The 26845-nt window shown below is 43.2% G+C and overlaps 1 protein-coding gene across 3 annotated transcripts in view; it reads left to right on the forward strand.

Annotated features, from left to right (window-relative positions):
• ogdha (oxoglutarate dehydrogenase a) overlaps positions 1 to 26845 on the forward strand; it is a 35985-nt gene that overhangs the window by 935 nt on the left and 8205 nt on the right. The window contains exons 2-12 of one of the 3 annotated variants that reach the window (XM_074639644.1): positions 1421 to 1824; positions 9563 to 9739; positions 12548 to 12641; positions 22463 to 22578; positions 22704 to 22858; positions 22973 to 23119; positions 23940 to 24030; positions 24227 to 24406; positions 24917 to 25045; positions 25147 to 25326; positions 25452 to 25604. In XM_074639644.1, coding sequence (XP_074495745.1) covers positions 1585 to 1824; positions 9563 to 9739; positions 12548 to 12641; positions 22463 to 22578; positions 22704 to 22858; positions 22973 to 23119; positions 23940 to 24030; positions 24227 to 24406; positions 24917 to 25045; positions 25147 to 25326; positions 25452 to 25604 — 1662 coding nt within the window. In that variant the 5' untranslated portion in view covers positions 1421 to 1584. Of the gene's footprint in view, positions 1 to 1420; positions 1825 to 9562; positions 9740 to 12547; positions 12642 to 13035; positions 13139 to 22462; positions 22579 to 22703; positions 22859 to 22972; positions 23120 to 23939; positions 24031 to 24226; positions 24407 to 24916; positions 25046 to 25146; positions 25327 to 25451; positions 25605 to 26845 lie in introns of those variants that run through there. The other 2 variants (XM_074639643.1, XM_074639646.1) reach the window with 2 other exon arrangements.

A 26845-nucleotide genomic window follows, 5' to 3' on the forward strand; every position in this document is an offset into this window, starting at 1 on the left:
GCCGGTCGTTAGTAGGGGGGCGTGTCCAGGCCGGGCTGAGGGAAGCAGAATGGAGGCAGGCTGAAGGGAGTGGAGACCCAACAAGGTCAAAACATAGCAGCTGAGGGAGCACATGAAGACGGAACTGAGCTTTCTGAGCCCTGTTAGACCGGAAATTAATACTGTTACACTGACTGCACAACTCAAAAACGCTTGAAATACAATTTTCTGCTGTTATTGCCATTAAACAATGGATCAATCTACCTACGAGTCTGACAAAACACTGAATACTCACAGCAAACTTGCATACATACTAATGTCTAATGTTCTTGTAATGTCTGTAATAGTTATGTAATTGTTCTGACTGTATTCTACCTACCTGTCCAGAGACTACAGGTGGAAAATAGCAATTTTCTAAAACCTGGCACATTCATGGTAGACATTTGGAGGCATTTACATTCACAACCACACATTTTGTTTGTGACTTGGTTGTGACCTCAGGTGTGTGCAGTGGTAGAAAAAGTATTCAGATCCTTTACTGCCGTAAGAGTTCTAATACCATACTGTGAAAATACTCCACTACAAGTATTATTAGCCTACTTAAAGTAAAAGTACTGCTGTGTCAGTAAAATGTTCACCTGTCAGTGTTTTCCTTTTAACTATCTGATGTTTCTGGATTAATATTACTGCATTAAAACAGGTAAAACATGAGACAGGTGCTCAGTGTGGGGCGGCTGGGCTGTCAGTAGTTGGAGGATGGTAATAGATAAGAAGGAAGATGGTCCAGATGTTTCTGCATCGCATTGTATTTCAAAGAACTTCAATATTTTTGTCAGCTATTGTTCAGTTCCTGGAAGTAGAGAATAGTGCTTTGGCACAACATTCAGAAACACATTACTTGAACTCTACATGATTAAGGGACATTATTTCAACCTTAAGGTCTCCTCATTCAAGTTTATTCCTTTATCTATATATTTATAGATACCGCTGTGCTGGTTGAAAATCGGTAAAGCTTCCTTTGAATGAATCGGACCTCACCCACATAGTTTCGGAAATGAAAACAGCGTTTTTGTCCACTGATATCCCAAAACACATCTCTTCCTGTCTCTCTGTTAGCTACCTCAAACAAAGAACGTATATTGATTCGATCCACGAACGTTTGGCTAGCTAGTCGCCCGATGTCTCATTTGATTGGATGAATTTTTGTAAAAGCCCGCATGTGCAGGATGAGTCATCAACTATTTAAAAGCGTTTACAGGAAGAGAAAAGACGGGATTTAATGTAAAATACTGTGATACTGCTTTTTGACATATATTTGGCATATAACAAGATGAGCAAGATGTCGCTCAATGAGCTTGTTTAGTTTCCTTTTCCTTGTGTTTGAAACGTGAACACAAACCCTCTCTCTCTCTAACACAGTGTCTCTCTGTCTCTCTCTCAGAGGAAACAGACCAGTGGACGGTGGACGCTTCCTTCCTCTCTGTTCTGTGACTAACCCCGGTGGAGTGAGTTTTTTTTATCCCGTCGTCGTTCTGAGGTTGAGGACGTCCGGCCCGTTGGCCTGACCACCACCGCCGTGTGCGTGTGATACATTAAGGACTGCTCATGCATCGTTTAAGGACTTGTGCGGCGCGGTTGCGTCCGCTCACCGCCTCGCAGGCGGCTCAGACTGTCGGCCCGCAGCGGCCAATCACAGTCGCCTCCGCAGGTGGCACAAGGACGTTTCAGCCAATCCGGTGCTACACGGCACCGGTGGCCTCGGAGCCGTTCCTGAACGGGACGAGCTCCAACTACGTGGAGGAGATGTACTTCGCCTGGCTGGAGGACCCCAAGAGTGTTCACAAGGTAAGAGCTGTGGAGCCCTCCGCTGGTCTGGAGGGGGACGACATGCATGGAGGTTTACACGTACAACATTAATATGATAATCAGAAGTTAGCTGATGGTGCTGTGAAGCATTCAGGGATTCACTCTGCAGTAGATTATATCCCAGAACATTTTATATAAACCCTTTTAGTGAGGACGTCGTGATGAGGTCATTGTGTTAGCTGGAAGCTAACCAAAGGAAAGACTGGAGGCTAACACTAGCAGTGGGCTAAAACTACACATCTAAAATGTCCTCTTGCTGTGTTGTTGGCTGCCAGAATCCAGATATCACAGACATTTGAGATGACAAACTGTGATTTGAGGCTCTAGAGCTACAATATCAGAGAAACGTTTCAGAGACGGAGAGTAAATGTTGCTAATATTTAGCCTTCTGCTAACAGCAGCCGTTAGCCGTTGGCTGCTGCTCCGAAACGCTTCTCCGATATTGTACGACTCTCTTTTTGACTGACTTTACTGAAGGATAGTTAACTATAGACATCCAAAGATTTATACGCCCTCAATTTATCTTTACAGCGCGGCCGTTGGCCACCAGTTTTGGCCACTCGCTAATTCCACCATGCTGTCATGAAACACAGAAAATGAGCCAAACAAAGTCGTCCCTCCTCTGGTGATAGCACGGTGCTTTCCTACGCTGAGACCAGAGTGTGAGGATGAAGCATTAAGTTGTTACTCATTTAGCGACTGGCTAGTTAGCTAGCTACCTTGTTAATTCCACCATGCTACAGGAAATGAGTCCAACAGAGGACAGCGCCGGGTCACGGTCCCTCTGCATCACTCCTCGCCGCTAGGAGACGACTTCACCGGGAGGAGAGCAGGCGTTAGCTAGCTAGCGTTAGCCAGCCGTCTCCTCCTCCTGCAGTAGTCTCCAGCGGCGTAGGGGTCTAATCTGGTCCCGTTGGTTCATGTTAACTTTCTCAACTACCTCTGGTGATCCTGGAGAGTGAGTGACGGCACATGTTGAGAGAAACTAGGATTTTATTCAGCCATTGTTAAAAAAAACAAGACAACAATACTTGCTAGCCAGCGTTAGCTAAAGTGTTCAGAGAATCATTCTGCCTCCACTAAACAACACGTCACGATGGTTACTAACAGAGTAGAGGTTTATTGTATTAAACTTAACAAAGTCAGGCGGTACAAACATGTCCAAGAGACACGATGCTTAATACAAACAAACTATAAAACAAAACATCATAAATGTACAAAAGTCATAAATAAAATCATGTTCACAGCTTTATATATCTGGAAATGTGTCTCTTGTTAGCTGGTATTTAAAGGGCAAATCCAAACCAGTTTTTCAACTCTGCCCTCCCAGCATGAGATAAACCAACCACACATTATAACTGAGTCTTAAAGGACAACCAGACTAATAATAGCAGCTTGAAGCTCAGTCACATGACCGTCCACAGTGAAGACGAGGGAGGCTGGAGGGCATCACGACCCTCACCTCAAACCAGGAGAATCTGGGGGCTGTTAGTTATTGATCAGTGATTGGCTCCTACAGGGTTAATGGGTAAACTTTGTCCTGGTTGTACTCAGTGTAGAAGAAACCCACAGTTCCCAGTGAGGAGCTCCCAACATGTTAACAAGTCAGCCAGATGACAATAGACACCAACAGGCATTTTTCCCTCGATAGGCCTGTGCAATTAATCAAACTTCAATTTCAATGACGATTTTGGCTTCCAACTATATGACAACAAGATAATCGATACAAAAGTCTGTTCCACATAAGAGATCAACTCGTATAAAAGCACCGCCTACTGACCAATCAGAACTCGGTGCGGTGATTGTATGATAATATTACACACATATGAGGAAGTTACAGTCATAATCAGACTGAAATCAACACAGTTTAAACTGACAGATGCAGGAAGGACACCTGGATTTATGCTGTGGGTCTTTACCTCTTTGAATTATGTTTTTATATTTATTTATTTTTTACTTGGTCTTGAGTCCGTGTCACACCGTCAGAGACGGAAAGAAGGCTGAAATAGTCATACCCGCTACATATTAGCCACAGGGTATATAGAAGTGTAATCCATTCCTCTATTACACTCCTAAAAGCTATTTATATCTAAATGATTATATCCGACTTTTGAGTGTTCCGTTAAATTAATAAGTGTTAATTTACGCATTCACACATCAGGAGTTTTTTCTTTTGCCAGCTGTCCTTCCTGCATTTGGCAGCTTCAACTGTGTTACTGTTAGTCTGATTAAGTGTTTCACTTCTTCGTATTTGTTTAATATAGTTTCTTACTTGTGTCTCTCTGCCTGTCTGTCTGATGACAGTAGTCTTGTTCATGTCTGTGATTGGTCAGATGCTGCAAACACTGCCCTGTTCATGTGAACGCGCTCACAGCCAGATTGAGAAACCCTGGGTTGATTTACTGAGTTGATAACCGGCGTCATAGGACTGCTTAGTGTGATCTCGTTTGTTAGGGTTAATGAAGCCAGATAACGAGAATATACCCCGAAGCGGGTTCAACATACCGTTGAACCCGCTTCGTAGTACAGGCCTCTGGTAGTGAAGGATCAATTTAATGTTTGCATGTTTTACTGCCTCAGAATATGTTTTCAGTATGTCTGATAACCTGTAGTTTGTAATGTTTGGAGGTGAACATGGAGGTCATATAGAGGAACCTGTGGCTGACACGTGTGTGTCATGTTACATGTCCCCGTTGTTATGTAAAGATCTGTGACCTTCCCGTTATCAGCTGGAAGCTCTACAGCAGGTCTGAACCCCCTTATAGACTCATACTGAACATCATGCTCATTATATAGATATATAGCTGCAGTTAATATGAGAATATGAACATGTCAGAGTACACCGTGTGGAGAACAACACGCTCTCCTTTAAGCTGTATTTAGTTAGATGATGAGATGACAGTAGGTAACCAGCAGCAGGTTGGTAGTCAGTAACTCTGATGTCGCTGCTGATATTGATGTTGATCTCTCATTTTGATTCAGAAAGTCCAGTTTCAAAGCGGATGTAGTCCCACGTGTCTACTTCCTGTAACTTCTCCAAGGTGGTCTCTAGCTCTCCCATCAGCTCCGTTCTCTTTATCCATCCATGGTCAGCTCCATCGGGGCCGTTTCAATGCAGAGAACACAAATGTCAGTATCTGGGTGCTCCACAGTCGTAGCGTCGGCCCATTTGACCACGGAGACGAGAGCGACGGCCGGCTCCACCGCAACTTTACCGCCATACCATAACGTTTCCTGTCCGTGACAGAGTTAGCATGCAGCTTTAGCTCTGCTCTGTCTAGCTCTGCTTTTCCTGTCAATGTGTGAAACCCAAAGTGTTTCCATCCTTTACTGAATGTGTAGTGTTTACCACGCTGGATTTTCAGACTTTTATTCAAACATATATCAGCCTTTTTTTCTGACATATTTCGGACTTTTGTTTAAACATATTTCAGCCTTTTTTGGACATTTTTTCGGCCATATTTCGGCCAATCTTTGGAATTTTTTCTGCCTTTTTCAGACATATTTCAGATTTTTTTGCACATATTTCTGTCTTTTTTCAGCCTTTGTCCGGACCTTTTTTCGGATATTTTGCAGACATTTTTCTGCTTTTTTTTTTTTAAATGTTTCAGGCATTTTTCGGACTTTTTTCAGACATATTTCTGCCTCTTTTTTTGGACATTTTTTGGGCATGTTTCGGCCTTTTCCCCTGCTTTTTTCAGCCTTATTTTTGGACATATCTTGGCCTTTTTTAGAAGTTAGCATGTAGCTTTAGCTCTGCTCTGTCTAGCTCTGCTTTTCCTGTCAATGTGTGAAACCCAAAGTGTTTCCATCCTTGATTGGTTGTGTAGTGTTTACCACGCTGGATTTAACATGTGAGGGTGCAGGTCGGTGTGGGAGGATCCCCTCGTGGGACCTCTCCCTGGCGCATTAAATACTAAATTCATTGTACTGCAACTCACTGTGTGAAATGACAATACATGTAATCTAATAAATACCTCTTCACAGAGTCATTCAAACCCTGATTTTTACTACAATGCAGATTAGTTTCTTTCTAATCTCTGGATAAAGTCCATTTAAAGGAGAATAACGTGTCTTGTAAGTTTTCCCAGTAACCATGAAGGCAGCGGTTTGAAGCTGAAATGGAGTCGACCTGGTTTAGTGTCTGCTCCAGTTTACAGACCGGAGCTGCTGGAAAACCCTTGATTTGGATAATGTGGTGGTTTAACATGTGATGTGTGATCAACAAGAGGCCCAATACGATACACTAACATCTGCTGTTGGTTAAAACACACATCAAATATTAAACATAAAGCAGAACTAGTATATATAATCACTTTAAAAGTTCTGTTTTTTATGTGCAGGAAGGAATGGTGATGAGTCTGAGCTAGTTTTGGTGACTCTTAATGTGTCACAGCTCAGAGTTTTCTTGCTGAGTTGGTAGTTTTTCCTTGCTAGTGTTGGCATGTGATCAGTTTTTGTGTGGATTTGTATTAAACCAGTCGGACTCGTCCCAGAACAACGCGAAGGGAGTTTCCCTCATTAAGCAGAAATATCACCAGAGCTGGAACAAGTACTCTGATCCTTTAGAATAATTTATCTATGAACATATAAGTACATATACAGAGTGTAAATACATTTAATGACTATAGCAGGTATAATAATACTGTAATGAAAATGTTGAGGATTATAGCTTTAATACCACAGCGTGAAAATACTGTTACAAGTAAAAGTACAGAAGTAAAATCAGCTGAATGTTCATGAAGTACTCATTGTGCAGCAGAACAGCCCTTTCCACTGTTTATTATTATTATTTATTAAATAAAAATGCTAAAATGGGTCATCAAATATATACTTGGGTGGCGGTTAATATGTGGGCGGCCCGCCCAAGTAAAGTCTGTGTGTTAGAAACACTGATTATGTTTCTAATCACTTTTACATTTCATTTTAGGTAGCTGTATAGCAGCTGAAAGGGTTTTGAAGCAGTTATTTAAAGGGGGAAAAAGGTTATATATTAAAGGTTGTTTCATAAAGTTGTCTGATTGAATTTGTGTTCATTCAAAGACGTGTAATGAAACGCTGAATGACTTTAAAACAGTTATTTTATATAATGAAGACGTCTTTGTTTCCCTGGAACAGAAGGAGAATAAATAACAGCAAAACCTAAATAAAACAAAAACATCGGTATCGGCCAAATTGTTATTTTAAACATCGGTATCAGCCCAGAATTTTGCAATTGGTGCATCCCTAGTTATTATTTAACTCTTAATCTGAAAATCAACGAAAGAAAAAATAACAAACAAACTAACTGATGGAAGCGGCGGTAGATCAGCAACTCCGTGTTCTGAGAGGTAAAATTACTGCTTTTATGAATGGAGTCTGGTGGCTTTGAAGACAGCGATACAACGGCTTCAGTTCCCCGTCGGAAAGGGCTGTCTGACAGCGAGGTAAAGGGCTGTCTGACAGCGAGGTAAAGAGGTGCGTACACTTAAACTGATAGAGAGTTTTTTGGTGTCTTTACCTCACCATCATACAGCCCTTTCTGACGGGGAACTGAAGTCGTTATATCGCTCTCTTCAAAGCCACCAGACTCCATTCACAAAAACAGTGATTTTACCTCTCAGAACACGGGAGTATACATACAACCCCAGTTCTTTCAGTTATTTCCAAACTTACTACAGCTAACGTTGACTCAGCTAGTGCTGGCGTTCACATTATTCAGAACCTTGTTGATTATCTCAGAGGAGAGCTGCATCAGGGGAGTGACATGTGGAGAGTGTTTGGTTGTGGTGCGTTCAGACGGAGGAATGAGATGTTTACTGGCAGGGTGGAGAGTCTGTGGTTCTTCAGCTCATTCTGGACTCATGAGTCACTGACGCTGTTACACAGAAAACAGCCTGTAATGATTCTCTCTGAGCCTTCTGACTACAACATGAATGCTGCTTGTTTCTCCTTCAGACAGACAGAGAGAGGGATTAGTTTCAGGAGGATTCCTCTCCTGGTTTAACCTCTCTGGCTCCAGGCTGTCAGAGGGCGGGATGAAGGAGAAACACTAGTTCATACGTCGTGTTGTTGGATCACGTCTGAAGACAAAAATGTCGTTGAGGAAGGCCTCAGTGAGGAGCCTGAGGCTCCATGAATCAGCCCTTCATGTTGCTGGGGTTGTTCTGTTATTAACATGAGAGAGAGAAGTTAGAAACACAACTCTTCTCTCCTTTTTGAATCAGGTATTTAGACTCTTTATCAGCGGATAGCTCAGTCTGACAGGACACCATCATTCATGTCTATCAGTCTGTCTTCATATATGTTGGATGTTTCCAGCAGGGAAAGTGGACAGGAATAGTGACTTCCTGTTAGATCTGTAGGCTACTTGTAGTTTTCAGACGTTCAGATTTCTTTTTATTAGTTTGCAAATCTATGTGGAAATGTGCGTGTGTCTGTCGTTGTATTCTGTCCTTTATTATTCTTATGTCTGCCTTGTAAAGCACATAACGAGCACTCCTTTTGAGAAGTGCTGCATAAATAATCTTCATTATTATAATAATAATATTTATCATTAAGACTAATGTCCTACAATCTAACGTTAAATATTACAATTACACAGAAAGTTGTGTCAAAACTAAGCCAATCAGCTCTTTGATCAGGCGACAGCCAGGCGTTTCCCATCATGCCCCTGGGTCTTACAGTCGGTGGAGAGCAGCTGCGGCGTCTGGCTCTAAAAACTGCGGCCGCCTCGATCTCGTGAGTTCATCGTTGCCCACGTGGTCATGATGTCAGAGCAAGTCGGGATCAGGTCGGACACAAATCTAGCCAGCATGCATTGCGCGGCGATCGCAGGCCTGACTCATCTAGAACGAGTTTCATCTGTAAGATTATCATCAATATTCACTAAACACCTTTAAACATGATGACACACAGGCTGCTCTTCTTCTGTGGTTTTATTACAAATATTTTCTTTTTCTCTCCTCCCCCTCTCTCTCTCCTCCTCCTCCCTCTCCTTCTCCTCCCTCTCCTCCTCCTCCTCCTTCTCTTCCTCCTCCTCCTTCTCTTCCTCCCTCTCTCCTCCTCCTCCTCTCTCTCCCCTCTCTCTCTCCTCCTCCCTCTCCTTCTCCTCCCTCTCCTCCTCCTCCTCCTTCTCTTCCTCCCTCTCTCCTCTCCTCCTCCTCTCTCCTCTCTCTCCCCTCTCTCTCTCCTCCTCCCTCTCCTTCTACTCCCTCTCCTCCTCCTCCTCCTTCTCTTCCTCCCTCTCTCCTCTCCTCCTCCTCTCTCCTCTCTCTCCCCTCTCTCTCTCCTCCTCCCTCTCCTTCTACTCCCTCTCCTCCTCCTCCTCCTTCTCTTCCTCCCTCTCTCTCTCTCCTCTCTCTCTCCTTCTCCTCTCTCCTCCTCTCCTCCTCCTCTCTCCTCCTCCACTCTCCTCTCTCTCTCTCTCTCTCTCTCTCCTCCTCTCCTCCTCCTCTCTCCTCTCTCTCTCTGTCCTCCTCTCTCTCTCTCTCTCTCTTCCTCTCCTCCTCCTCTCTCTCTCCTCCTCTCTCCTCTCTCTCTCTCTCTCTCTGTCCTCCTCTCTCCTCTCTCTCTTCCTCTCTCTCTCTCTCCTCCTCTCCTCCTCCACTCTCTCTCTCTCTCTCTCTCTCTCCTCCTCTCCTCCTCCTCTCTCTCTCTCTCCTCCTCCTCCACTCTCTCTCTCTCTCTCTCTCTCTCTCTCTCTCTCTCTTCTCTTCCTCTCCTCCTCCTCCTCCAGTCGTGGGACGTGTTCTTCAGGAACGCTAACGCCGGTGCTCCTCCAGGAGCAGCGTACCAGTCTCCTCTGGGTCTGATAGCAGGTGCTCCTCTCTCCTCTCTGGTGGGAGCTCAGCCCAACGTGGAGAAGCTGGTGGAGGATCACCTGGCGGTGCAGTCGCTCATCAGGGCCTACCAGGTACACACACACACACACACACACACACACACACACACACACACACACACACACACACACACACACACACACACACACATTTGAACTACTGATAACACACTGCAGGATGCAGGGCTAAGATGATCTGACACAGTAACACACTCCACATGTGTCATAAAGGGCCAGTTCACCAAAATCACTGGGTGTGAAACTACAGTCCCCATGATGCTTTGGGGGATGTAAACAGGAAGTATAATCTTGCCATGGATTTAGTGAGATCAAAGAGTTTAGAAGCAAAGAGGTGGTGTTTTTTTTTTTTGTTTGTTTTTTTTTACAATGGTCGCTAGATAGTGCTGCAGTAGCGCTGCCGCCATTTTGGACTGAAACCACCTCTGAGTCTGTGTCCGTGGATGAATAAAGAGACGTCTGTAAATCAGAGGATATAAATCAACGTCACTGGATTACTGTGAGACTGAAGGAAACGGATGAAACATGATGATTCTTTTTTTCTCTGGTTCTTAAAGTGGATTTATGGACTTCTTACTCTGGATGGTTTGTTGGTTTTATTTGTGCTCGTTTTGAGATATCGTCTAGAATTTACAATTTTGGTGAACTGGTCTTTTTAAAGGAGGCATATTGAAGGACCATACTGGTGTCTCTTTATGATTTAGCCCTTTATAGAAGAGCAAGGGAAAAAAAACACATTTCTGTTTATTTTCTCCGACCTGCCTCTTTGTGAATTATTGTACATGTTACCTTTAAAATATAACAACAAGTAGACACAAAACATAAAGAACCATAGATTTAGACTACTTTCATTTAAAGTTTAATTAAAAATCTAGTTAAGTCTGTTCAGTATTGAGCTTTTAGTTTGCTCAGTTTTAAATTGAATCAAATGTTAAAGTCAAAGTTAATTTATTTTCTGGTGATTTTTTAGAGCATTTACTATCTTGATTATTTGCTTCTTTTTTTTCATAAAAACTGAATACGTTTAATTTACGCTTCCTGCTACATTATTTATGTTTTGATGTGATATTTAACGTGTCTTTTTCCCCCAGAACTTCATGTAACGGAGCCAACTGAATAATGAAACTGTTTGTTCTGTTTCTCATATTTTAAGTTGTGATCTTTAAATTGAATTATTATTTGAAGAAGTTATATCCTACTAAAACACAGTTCTAGTGTGTGTAAGTTATTAAAAACCTGTGTGATGTAGTTCAGAGTTTCTCAACCTGAATAAAGCAGAAAGATAAAAGTATGATTAATAGGTTTAATAATTCAATTGAACATTTCTGTTTCTATATAATTGGAGCTTCTTCGTGCTCGTGAACATGAAGTTACATAATGACTTGTCTTTAGTTGTTTGCTGGTTAGTTAAAGGTTGAGAAACCTGATAACTGGTGTAGTCAGTGGAGGTCTTCACTGGTCCTGAGCTGGACTGGAACCACACCAGTATAAAGAGTTTTAAACAGGAAACCAGACCTGATCTGAACCTGAACCTGCAGGTAACGGGTCGGATTGAACTGATGACGTCTGATTTAATCAGAATAAACCTCTTAGTGAGACATACAGTAGCTGTTCAGATAAACAACACAGCTCAGTATTAGTTCATCTCCATTAGATTAATTTTAGTTTGATCACGTCCACGTCTCTGACGTCCCACAGCTCCGAGTGAAGCTTTAATCAGAAGAGTCAGATCACACTGATTCTTCTTCTCACACTGATTCGTTTTTATCCTCGTTAGCCGTCCTTCTCAAATCATGCCTTTTTAAGGCCGTTACACACAACTCCATCATTTAAGTTTTCGGAAAAGGTTTCATTTTCTGTGTTGTTGTTTTTTCCGCCGCCATCATCAAAAAATCCATCAGATCAGCAACACGTCATCCAGAGGAAGCTCTCATGGCCACGCCCCCTTCAGGGGGAAACCAATCCCGTGTCCCTCATAGACGGTAACAGAGTAAACAGAAGAAGTTTAAACATCCAAAAAATATTAGTAAAATATGTGAAAAGAAATTTGATGAATATCCGAAAAATATCCCAACAAAAAAAGTCTGGAAAACATCCAAAAACATATTAAAAGAACAGCTGAAATATATTAGTAAAATATGTGAAAAGGTTTTTGAAAATGATCAGAAAAAATATCAGAAAAAAGTCCAAGAAAATATTAGAAAAATGTTCAAAAATCCATAGACGGTAAAGGAGTAAACAGAAGAAGTTGAAAAATCCAAAAAATATTAGACAATTATCCAAAAATATTAGTAAAATAGGTCAAAAAGATGCTAAAAATATCCAATTAATAGCCGACAAAAATACCCCAACAAAAAAATCAGGAAAACATCCAAAAACGTGTTAGAAGAACAGCTGAAACATATTAGTAAAATATGAGAAACATATTTGTGAAAGATGTACAAAATATTATTAGTAAAATATGTGAAAAGATTTTTGAAAAATATCCGAAGAATATCTGATAAAAATATGTAAAAAATGTCCTCACTCGCTGCGGTTTGTTCTGGTTGACGGATACGGAACGGATATGACGTCACGTTACTCAGACTACAACAATAAAAGTGGTAACTTCCTTCTACCTCCACATAGACTCAGATGAAGCAAATATATGGATAGTTGATATAATTATTGATTGGCGATACTCACCGACATAAAGCTGAGGATAATTAGACCATCACATCTGCTGGACCTGATTAGACTGAATAAACTGTAATCTGGACCCTTACAGACTCTGGTCCTGGACCTGTGGAGACCTCCAGTAGCCAGCCTGCCTGTCGGTGGTGTTAGTGTGTGATAACCAGGTGTATGTGTGTGTGTGTGTAGGTGATGGGGCATCACAATGCCCAGTTGGATCCGTTGGGAATCAGCTGTGTGAATTTTGATGATGCTCCGGTGAATACCGGCTTCCAGGACGTCGGTGAGAACGCCAGAAACTGAGGAAACAAACAAACTGCTTCAGCTTGTGGTGTTAATGTTGCTCTTCCCTCCCACCCTCCCTCTCTTCTCTCTCTCTTCTCTCTCTCTCCTTCCTCCTGCCTCCTCTTTCCTTCCTTCCTCTCTCCTTGTTTTCGTTTCCTGTTTCGACGTCGATCTTTTTCTACTTCGGCGTTCCTCCTCCTCTATATCTTCCCTCCATTCTGCTTCTCATCCTGCGGTTATTTCGTTGCATCTCGTTTGCTCCTCTACCTCTTCACCTTCTCCTTCACTTCGCTCCATCCTCTTCCTCCTCACTCCTCTTCCTCCTCACTCCTTCACCTCCTCCTTCTCCACCTGTCCCGGGTGGGCTCTGTGCTGTTGTCACTCCCCTGTAGATCCGAGGGCACCATGTGGCCCAGTTGGACCCCCTCGGCATCATGGACGCCGATCTGGACTCGCATGTCCCCACTGACATTATCACGTCCTCCGACAAGCTGGGTGAGGAGCTGAACCCTTAGAACACACCCTCTCTGGTCTCCTGGTCCTGGTCTGCCTCTCAGTCCTCCTCTCTCTAACGTTTACTGACAGTCGGGGAACTTCCTGTCAGCTTAAACTGGAACCTTGTTGTACATCAGGAGAACCTCTTCAACCTCCTTGTGTACAATAAATGTTTCTGAAACTTTATCTAACTTGTCATGTTCTCATAGATTAGAAACAATCTTTCTGGAAGCATCTCTGGAACCTTCTTGTTATACAGAAAACTCAACCTGTTCAAAGACCTTCTTGTGTTCTTTAAAATCAACTTTCTTGTATAAACTGAATGTTTCTTCCTTAAATCTCATCCTCTTTACTGACGATATGAAATAATCCCCTTAAAGGACTTTAAGGTTTCCCCAAACCGCCCCTCAGAACCTCAGAACCGGGCTCACGTTGTTCCGTAGGTTAGAAAGAGTTTAATTAGATTCACTTTGGCAGAAATAGATTTGGCCCTCAGGTGTTGTGGATTTAATCCTTTTACACCTGGTTGTAGAGGAACAGCTGTGAGATGTTGGCCAGAATAAATCAGATATTATTGAAGTTAATTAATTAATGAATTAATAATACCTGATCTAAATCAGAAGCTGGAGTTTGCAGATGAGCACTTTACCAGCTTCTTCTTTATGTTTCATTAAAAGTTTGTGCTTGACCTTGAAATCGGCAGTTGAGGACACAATTTCACCATAAGGTTCATTTAGTAACTCTTCTGGAGCTTTCAAAACTGGACTTCTGTTCCCAGGGCCAAGAATGTACGACGGTGTGTTAGGGCCACTGTAGGTGAAATAAATATATAAATAAAAATTACGGAGCCGGGGGGGGGGATTACCGGATTAAAGACGTAAATTTACAAGAAAAAACTCACAAATTAAAAAAAAAAAAAATTCACAAATTTACAAGAATAAAACTTGGATATTCTCTGAGATTCAAGTGGTAAATTTACGAGAAAAAAAACGCAAATTTATTAATTAATTAATTAATTAATTTGTATTATTTTATTTTATTATAATATCAGAATATTTTTTAAAAAATTGTACATTTGTGAGTTTTTTCTCATAATTTTACCACTTTAATTTCAGAGAATATCCAAGTTTTTTTCTCGTAAATGTATGACTTTAATCAGAATATTACCCCCTACCAACAATGACTCTAATACTCTGTCGTAAGAATGAGGCAATGTGGACAAAAAGTACAAAATTTGAGCATCTAAACTCCATCTGCTGAAGAAGGTCATGTGATGTGGTCGTAAGCTCCAGAACAGACCTTGAGTTGAGACATTCAGAGTTTCCCAGATGATCTCAGACCAGTTTGACGCTCCTCTGGGAGACAAAAACTGTCTCTGTCAGCAGTACTTGAACCCGTTGTTGTTGAGCTGTTAGCTTTGTGCTAACCGTCCTAGCTGCTAGTTGACTTGATGGCAGAAACCTGCTGCTGCAGTTTGACGTGTTTTAGCCATTACTTCTCGTTGTTTGGCTTCTGCTTTGACTCGTTAGCTCTCAGCCGCGGCCTCGTTGGCGTGTTGTATCAGTATCTAAAACCAGACTACCTGGATGAACTGTTAACGTATATTTTCCTGTTAGCTCAGAATAGCTTACAGATTTGCTGGACAGTATAATGACAGAAGGAAACTCTTGATTTTTATATATTTATTGATTTGTTATCTTATCAGATTGTGTAAATCTGCAAGACTAAATCAGTAGTTTTTTTAGCTGTGACCTGATCTGTCTCTACTGTCTCTTCCTTTGAGCTCTCTTGGCTAACTAACTGCTAACTAGCTTTAGCTTTGCCTAACTGGACTCCGTCTGCTTTTACTGCAGTAAAAAAAAACATCTGACATCAGCACTGTTCAGTCCCTCACTGTCAGAATACTCTTTACATCTACGTTTTTACACAAAATGATCTAATACTGATCAGACTTGTTGCAGGGACAGATTGTGAAACATGTCTTTGAGATCAGACAAGCTGGTTTGTGTATTTAGTGTTTGTAGTGAAAACTGAGGACATCAGTGTTGAGTTCAGGAACTGGTCGCGTCCCCGCTGTGGTGAAGGTGACCTGTGCAGAATGGCTTCCTGTTTGGGAACCCCCTCGGTGTGGGGGGGGGGGGGGGGGGGGTTGTGGTGTGGCTTCTGTATCCTCAGCATGGTGTTAACTGCATCCCTCGTTCTCCATCACTTCACTCTAAAATCACACCTTATTTAAACCAACACCTCTGGACTTTATCAAACAAATAAGAAGGTGGTGGAGACGCTGAGATGCCGGGACTGGTGTTGGGCTCTGTGGACGGTTGTGGCGGTGTTGTGCAAAATGGCCGTTCGTGGTGTCAGGTTTGTAAGCGGGATTAATGGTGTCCGGGTGTTTCTCCCTTTGCTGCCCCCTACTGCCGACCCCTTCCAGACGTGGCTGTGTTCAAGGAGAGGCTGAGAATCCTAACGGTAGGAGGTACGAGAAACAACGACGCTGGTTTGTCGCTGCGCAGTGTTGTGAAGCCAGTAGTTAATTTTGTGTGTGCACGTCACATCTACAGGAAGTCCAAGAAGTCAGAAACAGAGCCTGCTGTCTGCTGGACTGGACCGATCAGTCCAGCAGACAGCAGCTTCTGTTCCTGGCAGGCTGAGCTCCTGCAGGGGACGATGCACTGCAGAACAGGTTAATACAGAAAAGAGAGATATTTCATTTAGTTCACTGTCTTTGCTTTTATCAAACTTGTTTCTACAGGAGTCAATGAATGTTTGGCCTCCAATATCACACAGTCACCACTAACTGCTGAACTAGTTTTTTATAATATTAAAAAACTAGATTAAACATAAAAACAAGGACCTAAATAACGACTAGGATTTTTGTTGTTTATATAAATGTTTAGGGATACAAATATTATTTTGGCATACATGACTTAAAACATTTTCTTTGTTGACATAATAATATGATAAGATAAACTTAATCGATCACAGAATATAATAATATGATAACGACCTGTTTATTTAATATGGATCATGGCCGATACACTTTATATCGTCAGTATCGCTGTTAATCACGCATTGGGTCCCTCCATACATTGATCCCATGCTTGAATAGTATCATGTACATAATGAACATTTTATTTCACCAATAAATTCAAATAGACCTGATATATTTCACTATCATGAGCAATATTTCTTTTCTTATTTTAGTAATCCTACTTTTATTGTTATTCTATTAGGCACTCGTGTTAGTATTACTTCTTGTACATTTTTTATTTATTACTCTATTATTTTTTATTCTTATGTTGTAATTTTTGAGCAATCTCTGGCACAACAATTTCCTTTGGGATTAATAACGTTCTATCTTATCTTATCTTAAAGCCTCATGGAGAGAAGAGTCTCCTGGCCGAGACAGACTAAGAACACAGAACACAGAACACAAAATATGCCACAAAATCATTTCTAATATAATCATATAAAAGATTTCATCTTTAAAACAACCCAAGAGTATGGATGTCATGATACCAGAAATTTAGTAGTCGATACAAATACCAGTGAAATTTCACAATATTCGATACAGCGGTAAAAAAAAAGAAAAGTAAAACAATAAATCTACTTCAACATCCGCTCCTTTACTCCTTTGCATACTGCCGATTTTATTATTGATCCCTGAAAATCCGCCTCAAGTTTCTCACCAAAAACTAAAATACATGAACACATCATGATAACGTAAGAATTTACCTTCGCCCAATACTCATCGTTACTGAATAGTGTGTTTGTAAACAAACTTTTACGATGCTAACTTGATTAATTAAAAAACATTTGGCTGTAAATGTGATTTAGACACAAACAGACTATTAATAAATTAAAGCATCTCTTTAATTAAATGAATATTGAGCACCGCTTTATGTTTCCCCCTAAATAAGAGCAGCTCCTTAGTTTTACTGTCTCGGTTTCGAGATCAGTGTTAAACTGTGAGGTGGTGAAGGCTGACTGTTCTTAACTTCTGTGTAAATATTGTGTTTATTTTGTGATACCAGACAGTGAAATACAGTGAAATATCCCTTTAATGCCTCAATACACAGGAAACATTCAGAGGAAATTCACAAATATACAGTTAAATGTACAAATGATGACGTGCTGCCTCCGACCTCCGACCTCTGACCTCCTCTGAGCGTCTCCTGTGTGTTCTGGCTGGTGTAGTTAGCTCCGTTAGCTCGTAGCTGCTGCTAGCTCCCTGCTCTGTCCAGTAAACAGTAGAACAGATTGTAGATGAGTTATCTCTCAAAGTTCACCTGGAGCCTACAACCTGATGTCTGGGAATTATTTTTAACTGTGGCCATAAAATAATGAAAGTGTAGGTGGTTCAGGTGAAACATTCAACACTTCATATTATATATATTATAATACCAACGTTTTCTAGAGCTGAAGGCAAAACGACGGCTCATAATGACTGAAGGATTTAATGTCAGGAGCTTTAATTATGTTCAATTAAAGTTATAACATTCAATCATAGTTTTTTATAATAATGTGGTAACACTTTATAATGAGCATCATTTATAAACGGAAAATTGATAGTTAATTAAAATTGAGTTAATAGTTATTCTACTGAACTCAACCAACTATGAAATTATAATTGATAATGTTAACTAATTATTAATAATTCTATAATTTATGTTATTTTAATAGTTTATCGTTGCACATATAAAATTTTATGTTATAAGTATTTGTTAGCGATAACAAAATTATTTTAAACCTTAAAGTAATTGTTTGTAAAACGTCTATAAACATTACATAGATAGATGTTTGTAACACTTTACTAATGGTTAATAACTGGTTTATAAACCATCTTTTAACATTATTTGGATGGATATTATAAAATTACAACTGATGATTATAATACGTTGTTAAATGGTTAAATACTTTGTAAAGCATCTATAAACATTATGGACGTAGATGGTTAATACGACACGATAGTTAAAAGACGACACAATAAGCTGTATTAAAACAAGGAGGAAACTATATTTAATTAATGAGCGCTGTTTTTCCAGTTTCAGCAGCTTTTAAACACATCAGTCAGTTTGTTTTTAGTTTCTGGCCGTGCATTTGAAAATAATTTCCCCGACGTCACATTTTAAGTTTGTCCTGCAGCACCGGTTGAAATGTTCCTGTTGGTGATGAACTTTTATTCTGAAAGGTTTCAGTGCTTTTGTAAAAAGTAATAAAAAAAATGAAAGAAATTTATTTTTCAATCGGCCAGAATGCTGTTTGAAAAAAGCATTTTTAATCTCAATTTGGTAAAACATGAAGTAAATCCCTGGTTTTAAATGTTCAGCCTGTGTATTTAGCGGTGTTAGCTTGTTGTTAGCCTGTATGATGTTTCAGTGCTGGAGGAGCTCTTCTCTCTCTGTTTTAATCTCTTTCAGCTCTTCTCTCTGTTTTCTTGTATCGGGTTCTTCTTCTACAGTTTTAGTCTCAGTGTGTTTTTAAAATAAGACGATATCAGTAGTTACTAACATAACTGTAGTTCTGACGTAGTGTGAGACACCGTGCTGCTTTTCTCTCATCTGTACATCATCAGAAGGTGTTATTGTCTTCAGCTCAGGACTGCACTCATTGCAAACTCATTGCAAACTCATTACCAGCTCAAATCCAGCTCAAAGCTACCTCATTGCCAGCTCATTGCTTTTCCAGCTCATTGCTACCTCATTGCCAGCTCATTGCCACCTCATTGCTACCTCATTGCCAGCTCATTGCTACCTCATTGCCACCTCATTGCCAGCTCATTGCTAGCTCTTTGCCAGCTCATTGCTACCTCATTGCCAGCTCATTGCTAGCTCTTTGCCAGCTCATTGCTACCTCATTGCTGCCTCATTGCCAGCTCATTGCTACCTCATTGCCAGCTCATTGCTTTTCCAGCTCATTGCTGCCTCATTGCCAGCTCATTGCTACCTCATTGCTACCTCATTGCCAGCTCATTGCTAGCTTATTGCCAGCTCATTGCTACCTCATTGCCAGCTCATTGCTACCTCATTGCTACCTCATTGCCAGCTCATTGCTACCTCATTGCCAGCTCATTGCTACCTCATTGCTACCTCATTGCCAGCTCATTGCTACCTCATTGCTACCTCATTGCCAGCTCATTGCTACCTCATTGCTACCTCATTGCCAGCTCATTGCTACCTCATTGCCAGCTCATTGCTACCTCATTGCTACCTCATTGCCAGCTCATTGCTACCTCATTGCTACCTCATTGCCAGCTCATGGCTTTTCCAGCTCAAAGCTAGCTCATTGCTAGCTCATTGCTTTTCCAGCTCATTGCTACCTCATTGACACCTTATTGCTTTGCCGACTCTTTGCAGCTCTTTGCAGCTCTTTTCCGGCTCATTGCAGCTCATTGCTACCTCCTTTCCAGCTCATTGCTTTGCCATCTCATTGCCAGCTCATTTCCAGCTCATTTCCAGCTCATGGCCAGCTCATATTTTACAGCCTGGCTCTTCCACAGGTTTTCTTTTATAACATTAACTTTAATTATTTACAGTTGAACATGGGAAACTATTAGATATTACAAAGAAAGAATAAATAAAGACAGAGCTGTTGGATGTGGTGACGTACATCACGTAATAGTCTCAATCATTTATTCTATCAAGTCAGCTGACGTCCTCGTCTTTGCCACCACTTCCCTGGTGGCGTTTTTTGATTTTGATGTAATAAAAAACGTTACGATATATTTCCAACAGGATTGTCGCCATGCCGTTGAACTAGTTGACCTCCATTGTTCTTGGCGTATCCTTCTCCAGCCTTCGTGTTGTTGTGTTTCAGAGTTCGACTTCCTGTCACAGTTTAGTGTCGGCTGCAGACGAGGCGGTAAACATCAGAAACCCGTCAGCTTGTGTCTGTGGAGCTGGTTGTGAAAACGTTTTTTAGCAGAGAAGAAGAAGAGTGTTGTCCTGTTTTATGTTTCCTCACTACCTCTCCTATGAGGAGGAGGCGAGGAAAGGAAGTGAGGAAAGTGAATGAGCGGCGATCCGTCTGCCTGCTGTCTTTAGAGAGACGCTGCTTCTTGATTGGCTGGCTTGGCTGTCCGTCGTGTGGTTGGTTTGTGACTGCAGTGTTGCGTCAGCTCTCTGATTGGCTGATTGAGCTGTCAGTCTGCCCGGCTCAGCTCTCTGATTGGCTGATTGAGCTGTCAGTCTGCCCGGCTTAGCCCTCTGATTGGCTGATTGAGCTGTCAGTCTGCCCGGCTCAGCTCTCTGATTGGCTGATTGAGCTGTCAGTCTGCCCGGCTCAGCTCTCTGATTGGCTGATTGAGCTGTCAGTCTGCCCGGCTCAGCCCTCTGATTGGCTGATTGAGCCGTCAGTCTGCCCGGCTCAGCCCTCTGATTGGCTGTTTGAGCTGTCAGTCTGCCCGGCTCAGCCCTCTGATTGGCTGATTGAGCTGTCAGTCTGCCCGGCTCAGCTCTCTGATTGGCTGATTGAGCTGTCAGTCTGCCCGGCTCAGCCCTCTGATTGGCTGATTGAGCCGTCAGTCTGCCCGGCTCAGCCCTCTGATTGGCTGTTTGAGCTGTCAGTCTACCCGGCTCAGCCCTCTGATTGGCTGATTGAGTGAGGAAATATTTAAGGTGGTCTTGTCGTCAGAGACTGAATATTCTTCCCAACACAAACACAAAAACACCTCCTCTACTCTCTCTCTATCTGTCCTCTCTCCTTCATAACACATCCTCTAACTCTCCCATAATCAGTTTGAAGTTATAAGATAACCCATTAAATGACCATAACCCCCCCAACATGTCACTCATGTTCATCGCCGCTGTCATGGACACATCGCTGCTCTCTCTGAGGTCAACTGGAGCTTTTTTTTATTTCTGTTTTATAGAGACGAAGCCCCGCCCCTTCTCGTTGACCACCATTATTTGTCTCTGTTGACTACCGTTCATATTTTTTCTGAAATAATGTCCCATATTGGTCCACCAGAAGGGGGCGGGGCTTCAGCTCTCTATTAGAGTTTAAACAAGCTGGAACCTGGGAGACGTGGGGACACTTGACCCTCTGTCTCGTCTTCCAGGAGACCAGCGCTGACACACAGCGGTCAGCAGAGGTCAACCAGTCAGGAAGTGGCAGAGGTCTGGGTGACGTCAGTGCAGAGATCATATGAGGTTTCCAGCACTGATCAGAATGATTAATTCTTCACATTATTATTATTATATGAATTAATTTCAGTACTTTCAAAAAATATATAAACTCTTGAAACATCAATATAACCTGTTAGACTCATACAGATGTTTGAGGCCAATATTAGTTTACATCTATATCTATAGATATAGATATATCTATAGATATAGATATATAGATATATAGATATATAGATATATATAAATGAATTAATCACCCATTTTATATCAGTTGTAAATGAACCTTAAAGGGAGATTTGTCAAGTATTTAATCCTCTTAGCAACATGGGAGTGGACAAATATGCTGCTTTATGTAAATGTATGTATATATTTATATTGTAAATCAATTAACGACACAAAACAATGAAATGAAAACAAAGTTGCGTTAAAGAAATTAGTGGCGTTATAATGAATTTGCGTTAACTTTGTCAGCCGTGCTGCTTTACCGTTTCTCTGCCCTGCTGCCATCCAGACTCACTCCTCCATCCAGACGGGTTAGATATTACACCGTTAATATTCTGATGATGCAGCTCAGTTTGAAACCGTTGACCCTCCTTTGAGCTGACGTTGTCGTCTCAGTCCAGGTAGACCTGTTAGTCCACTGATCCTGGTTCTGTTCTCAACACAGTTTTGTCAGACTTTGAATCTATTTTCTATTTCTGTTGTCTGCTGTTAATAATAGTTAATATTTCTTTTATCAGGAGATCTGATGTTTAGACTGAAACGTGTCTCTGATTATCAGAGTAATAACAGACTATCAGCAGACTGATCCTGAGCTCTGTCATGTCCGGTTGATGTGTTAATAATTAATGACACTAACGATGTCTCTCCTTACTTTTATTCTTTACTCATACTGAACCCTCCACTGACCCTCACCCCGTCCTGCTTGTTGTTAAACTTTCTGTCACTCTTCTTCTCTTCTTCTGCTCCTCTCTGCATGGTTATTGTTGCTGCATGTTATGTTTTATAATTCATATTCATTCATTCATTACTAACTCATACATGCATGTTTTCATGTGTCCACGGCCTGTTTGTGTGTCTGTCCATCTCTTTGGTGTCCCCCTCCCTCCGTCCTGCAACCTTTGCTCACCTCCCTCCCTCTCTTTTCCCTCCTCCTATCCCTCCCCTCCCGTCCTGTGGTGCATCATGGGACGTGTAGGCTTCTACGGTCTGGATGAGTCCGACCTGGACAAGGTGTTCCGGCTGCCCACCACCACCTTCATCGGAGGCTCAGAGACCGCCCTGCCGCTGAAGGAGATCATCCGCCGCCTGGAGGTAAACTCCGACATACTGAGTATCTGATAGTTGACTCCAGAGTGTGAGCGTTTGGCTGGAGGACGCTACCTGTACAGGTGATACTCCTCTCTCTCTCTCTCTCTCTCTCTCTCTCTGTTGGTCAGATGGCGTACTGTCAGCACATCGGAGTGGAGTTCATGTTCATCAACGACCTGGAGCAGTGTCAGTGGATCAGACAGAAGTTTGAGACTCCAGGAGTGATGCAGTTCACTCTGGAGGAGAAGAGGACGCTGCTGGCCCGCATGGTCCGCTCCACCAGGTACAACAACACAACACACCTCCATCTCCAGACCAGGACTGTGAGAGGAGTCTGCAGAACCGTCTGATTGAACCTTCGATTGATGCTGATAGTTGTTGTAATCCGTTATTTTAGGTTTGAGGAGTTCCTGCAGAAGAAGTGGTCTTCAGAGAAGCGTTTTGGTCTGGAGGGCTGCGAGTCTCTGATCCCGGCTCTGAAAACCATCATCGATAAATCCTCTGAGAACGGGGTGGAGAACGTCATCATGGGCATGCCTCACAGGTAACACACACACACACCTGTATATATACTAGGGATGCACCGATACCACTTTATTTCAGACCGAGTACAAGTACTTACATTTGGGTACTCTCCGATACCGAGTACCGACACGAGTACTTCTGTGTGCCAAAAGACCCTCGTTAAGGGGAGAGTCCCGCATACGAGGCGGTGCGCCGCCACCAGCTCTAGGTCGGCTTGGAAAGGCTCGGGGTGAAGGTGGCTCCCAGCCGCAGCTTTACAGCGCTCCCCGCCCGGAACTCGCCGCACCGTGGACAAAGGGCTCGCTGCGCCCTCTCTCCCCGCCGGGGAGGGACGGGGCCCTCTGCTCCCGGTGCGACTGTCAACCGGGGAGGACTGTCCTCAGTGCGCCCCAAACGCGTCGTGCCGCCAGATCGGGGCTCGGCCCACTTAAAAGGCGCCAGGGGTCTGCAGCGATGTCGGCGACCAACCCAACCCGTCTTGAAACACGGACCAAGGAGTCTAAAGCACGCGCAAGCAAAACCCCGTGGCGCAATGAAAGTGAGGGCCGGCACACGCCGGCTGAGATGGGATCCCGGCCCAGCGGGGTCGGGCGCACCACTGGCCCGTCTCGCCCGCACCGTCAGGGAGGTGGAGCGTGAGGACCCGAAAGATGGTGACGAGAGGTTAACGTCACGCTGCCGTAAAGTGGTATCGGTGCCGTTTTGCGAGTACGAGTACATGAGCACAGTATCGGACCTGAAACTGGTATCGGTATCGGTGCATCCCTAATTTAAACAGTATATACACACACACCGTCTGCATCCCTCCCTGTTTCACTCTCTCCTCGTTCTGCTTTCAGGGGGCGTCTGAATGTTTTGGCCAACGTGATCCGTAAAGAGCTGGAGCAGATCTTCTGTCAGTTTGACTCCAAACTGGAAGCAGCTGATGAGGTAATCTACCTGCTCGTAGTACCATTACTGCTTCTACTACTGATCTCTGCAGCTGCGGAGCCGTGCCACCTGTGCCTACATGTACCAGGATGCATTGCACGCGAGCACATTGGTTCTTAACATTACCCACAATGCTCTGATGAAGACAGACGGCTCTCAGTCTGAACCCTGTGCTGTGGTTGCTCCTCCTCCTCAGGGCTCTGGAGACGTGAAGTACCATCTGGGGATGTACCATCGTCGTATCAACCGCGTGACCGACCGGAACATCACCTTGTCTCTGATGGCCAACCCGTCTCACCTGGAGGCCGTGGACCCCGTGGTGCAGGGCAAGACCAAGGCCGAGCAGTTCTACTGCGGAGACAACGACGGCAACCGGGTGAGACGGAGACACCGAAACACACTGCGACGGCTAACGGACACATTCAACAAACACAGAACAAAGGATCTATTAGATCTATCTCTAGATTATAGAGCTAGAGGACCTATCTATTAGATCTATCTCTAGATTATAGAGCTAGAGGATCTATCTATTAGATCTATCTCTAGATTATAGAGCTAGAGGACCTATCTATTAGATCTATCTCTAGATTATAGAGCTAGAGGATCTATCTATTAGATCTATCTCTAGATTATAGAGCTAGAGGATCTATCTCTTAGATCCATCTCTAGATTATAGAGCTAGAGGATCTATCTCTAGATTATAGAGCTAGAGGATCTATCTCTAGATTATAGAGCTAGAGGACCTATATTAGATCTATCTCTAGATTATAGAGCTAAAGGATCTATCTATTAGATATATCTCTAGATTATAGAGCTAGAGGATCTATCTATTAGATCTATCTCTAGACTATAGAGCTAGAGGACTTATAGAAGTGTCTGTGTTCAGGTGATGTCCGTCCTGATCCACGGAGACGCAGCGTTTGCAGGTCAGGGTATCGTCTATGAAACCTTCCACCTGTCTGACCTGCCGTCCTACACCACGCACGGCACCGTGCACGTGGTCGCCAACAACCAGGTAACAGACACACACACACACACACACACACACACACACACTCTGTGATGAACAGACCGATGATTGATGACGTGACGCCGCTGTGACCTCCCGTCTCACAGATCGGCTTCACCACTGACCCCCGTATGGCTCGCTCCTCGCCGTACCCCACCGACGTGGCCCGCGTGGTCAACGCTCCAATCTTCCACGTCAACGCCGACGACCCCGAGGCCGTCATCTACGTCTGCAAGGTGGCCGCTGAGTGGAGGGCCACGTTCCACAAAGACGTGGTGGTCGACCTGGTCAGTTTAACCCCTCGAGGTTCAGTCCAGACTCTACAGACACCTGTGACTCTGAGAGACGTTTACCTGTCTGTCTCTCTGTCTACCTGTCTGTCTGTTTACCTGTCTGTCTACCTGTGTACCAGGTGTGCTACCGGCGGATGGGTCACAACGAGATGGACGAGCCGATGTTCACTCAGCCTCTGATGTACAAACAGATCAAGAAGCAGAAACCGGTTCTGCTGAAATACGCCGAGAAACTGATCGCAGAGGGAGCCGTCAGCCGGCAGGAGTACGAGGTGACAACACTCCTCTACTACTCCTCCTCCTCCTCCTCCTTCTTCTACTACTACTACTCCTCCTCCTCTACTCTTCCTCCTCTTCCTCCTCTTCTTCTTCTGCTTCTGCTTGTTCTTCTTCTTCCTCCTCTACTCTTCCTCCTCTTCTTCTTCTGCTTCTCCTCCTCCTCTTCCTCCTCCTCCTCCTTCTTCTTCTACTACTACTCCTCCTCCTCTACTCTTCCTCCTCTTCCTCCTCTTCTTCTTCTGCTTCTGCTTGTTCTTCTTCTTCCTCCTCTACTCTTCCTCCTCTTCTTCTTCTGCTTCTCCTCCTCCTCTTCCTCCTCTTCTTCTTCTACTACTCCTCCTCCTCCTCTTCTTCTTCTGCTTCTCCTCCTCCTCCTCTTCTTCTGCTTCTCCTCCTCCTCTTCTTCTGCTTCTCCTCCTCCTCTTCCTCCTCCTCTTTTCTTCTACTTCTCCTCCTCCTCTTCCTTCTCTTCTTCTGTTTTTTCCTCCTCCTCTTCCTCCTCTTCTTCTTCTGCTTCTCCTCCTCCTCTTCCTCCTCCTCTTGTACTTGTTCTTCTTCTTCTGCCTCTCCTCCTCCTCTTCCTCCTCCTCTTGTTCTTCTTCTACTACTCCTCCTCCTCTTCCTCCTCCTCCTTCTTCTTCTTCTCCTTCTTCAACATAGTTGTGTTAACTGTCTTGTGTTCCTGTACTTGGTACCGTAGTATCTGTTCTCGTGACATCTCTACCGGGACATCAGAAAGTCTTAAAATCGTTCCCTGATAAGTCTCCGCTGTGTTTGTACGGTTCTGTCAGAACGTACGAGGACAGAGAGACGTTGTTGTTTGTCCAGTCTAGTTATTAAATATTAAATATCTGACTGAATAAAGTGTCTCTGTGTGTCTCTGTGTGTCTCTGTGTGTCTCTGTGTGTGTCTGTGTGTCTCTCTGTGTGTCTCTGTGTGTCTCTGTGTGTGTCTCTGTGTCTCTCTGTGTGTCTCTGTGTGTCTCTGTGTGTCTGTGTGTCTCTCTGTGTGTCTCTGTGTGTCTCTGTGTGTCTCTCTGTGTGTCTCTGTGTGTCTCTGTGTGTCTCTGTGTGTGTCTCTGTGTGTCTCTGTGTGTCTCTGTGTGTCTCTGTGTGTCTCTGTGTGTCTCTGTGTGTGTCTCTCTGTGTGTCTCTCTGTGTGTCTCTGTGTGTGTCTCTGTGTGTCTCTGTGTCTCTCTGTGTGTGTCTCTCTGTGTGTCTCTGTGTGTGTCTCT

The sequence above is a fragment of the Sebastes fasciatus genome, chromosome 6 (assembly GCF_043250625.1).
Source record: "Sebastes fasciatus isolate fSebFas1 chromosome 6, fSebFas1.pri, whole genome shotgun sequence".
In the NCBI taxonomy this organism is placed as follows: domain Eukaryota; kingdom Metazoa; phylum Chordata; class Actinopteri; order Perciformes; family Sebastidae; genus Sebastes; species Sebastes fasciatus.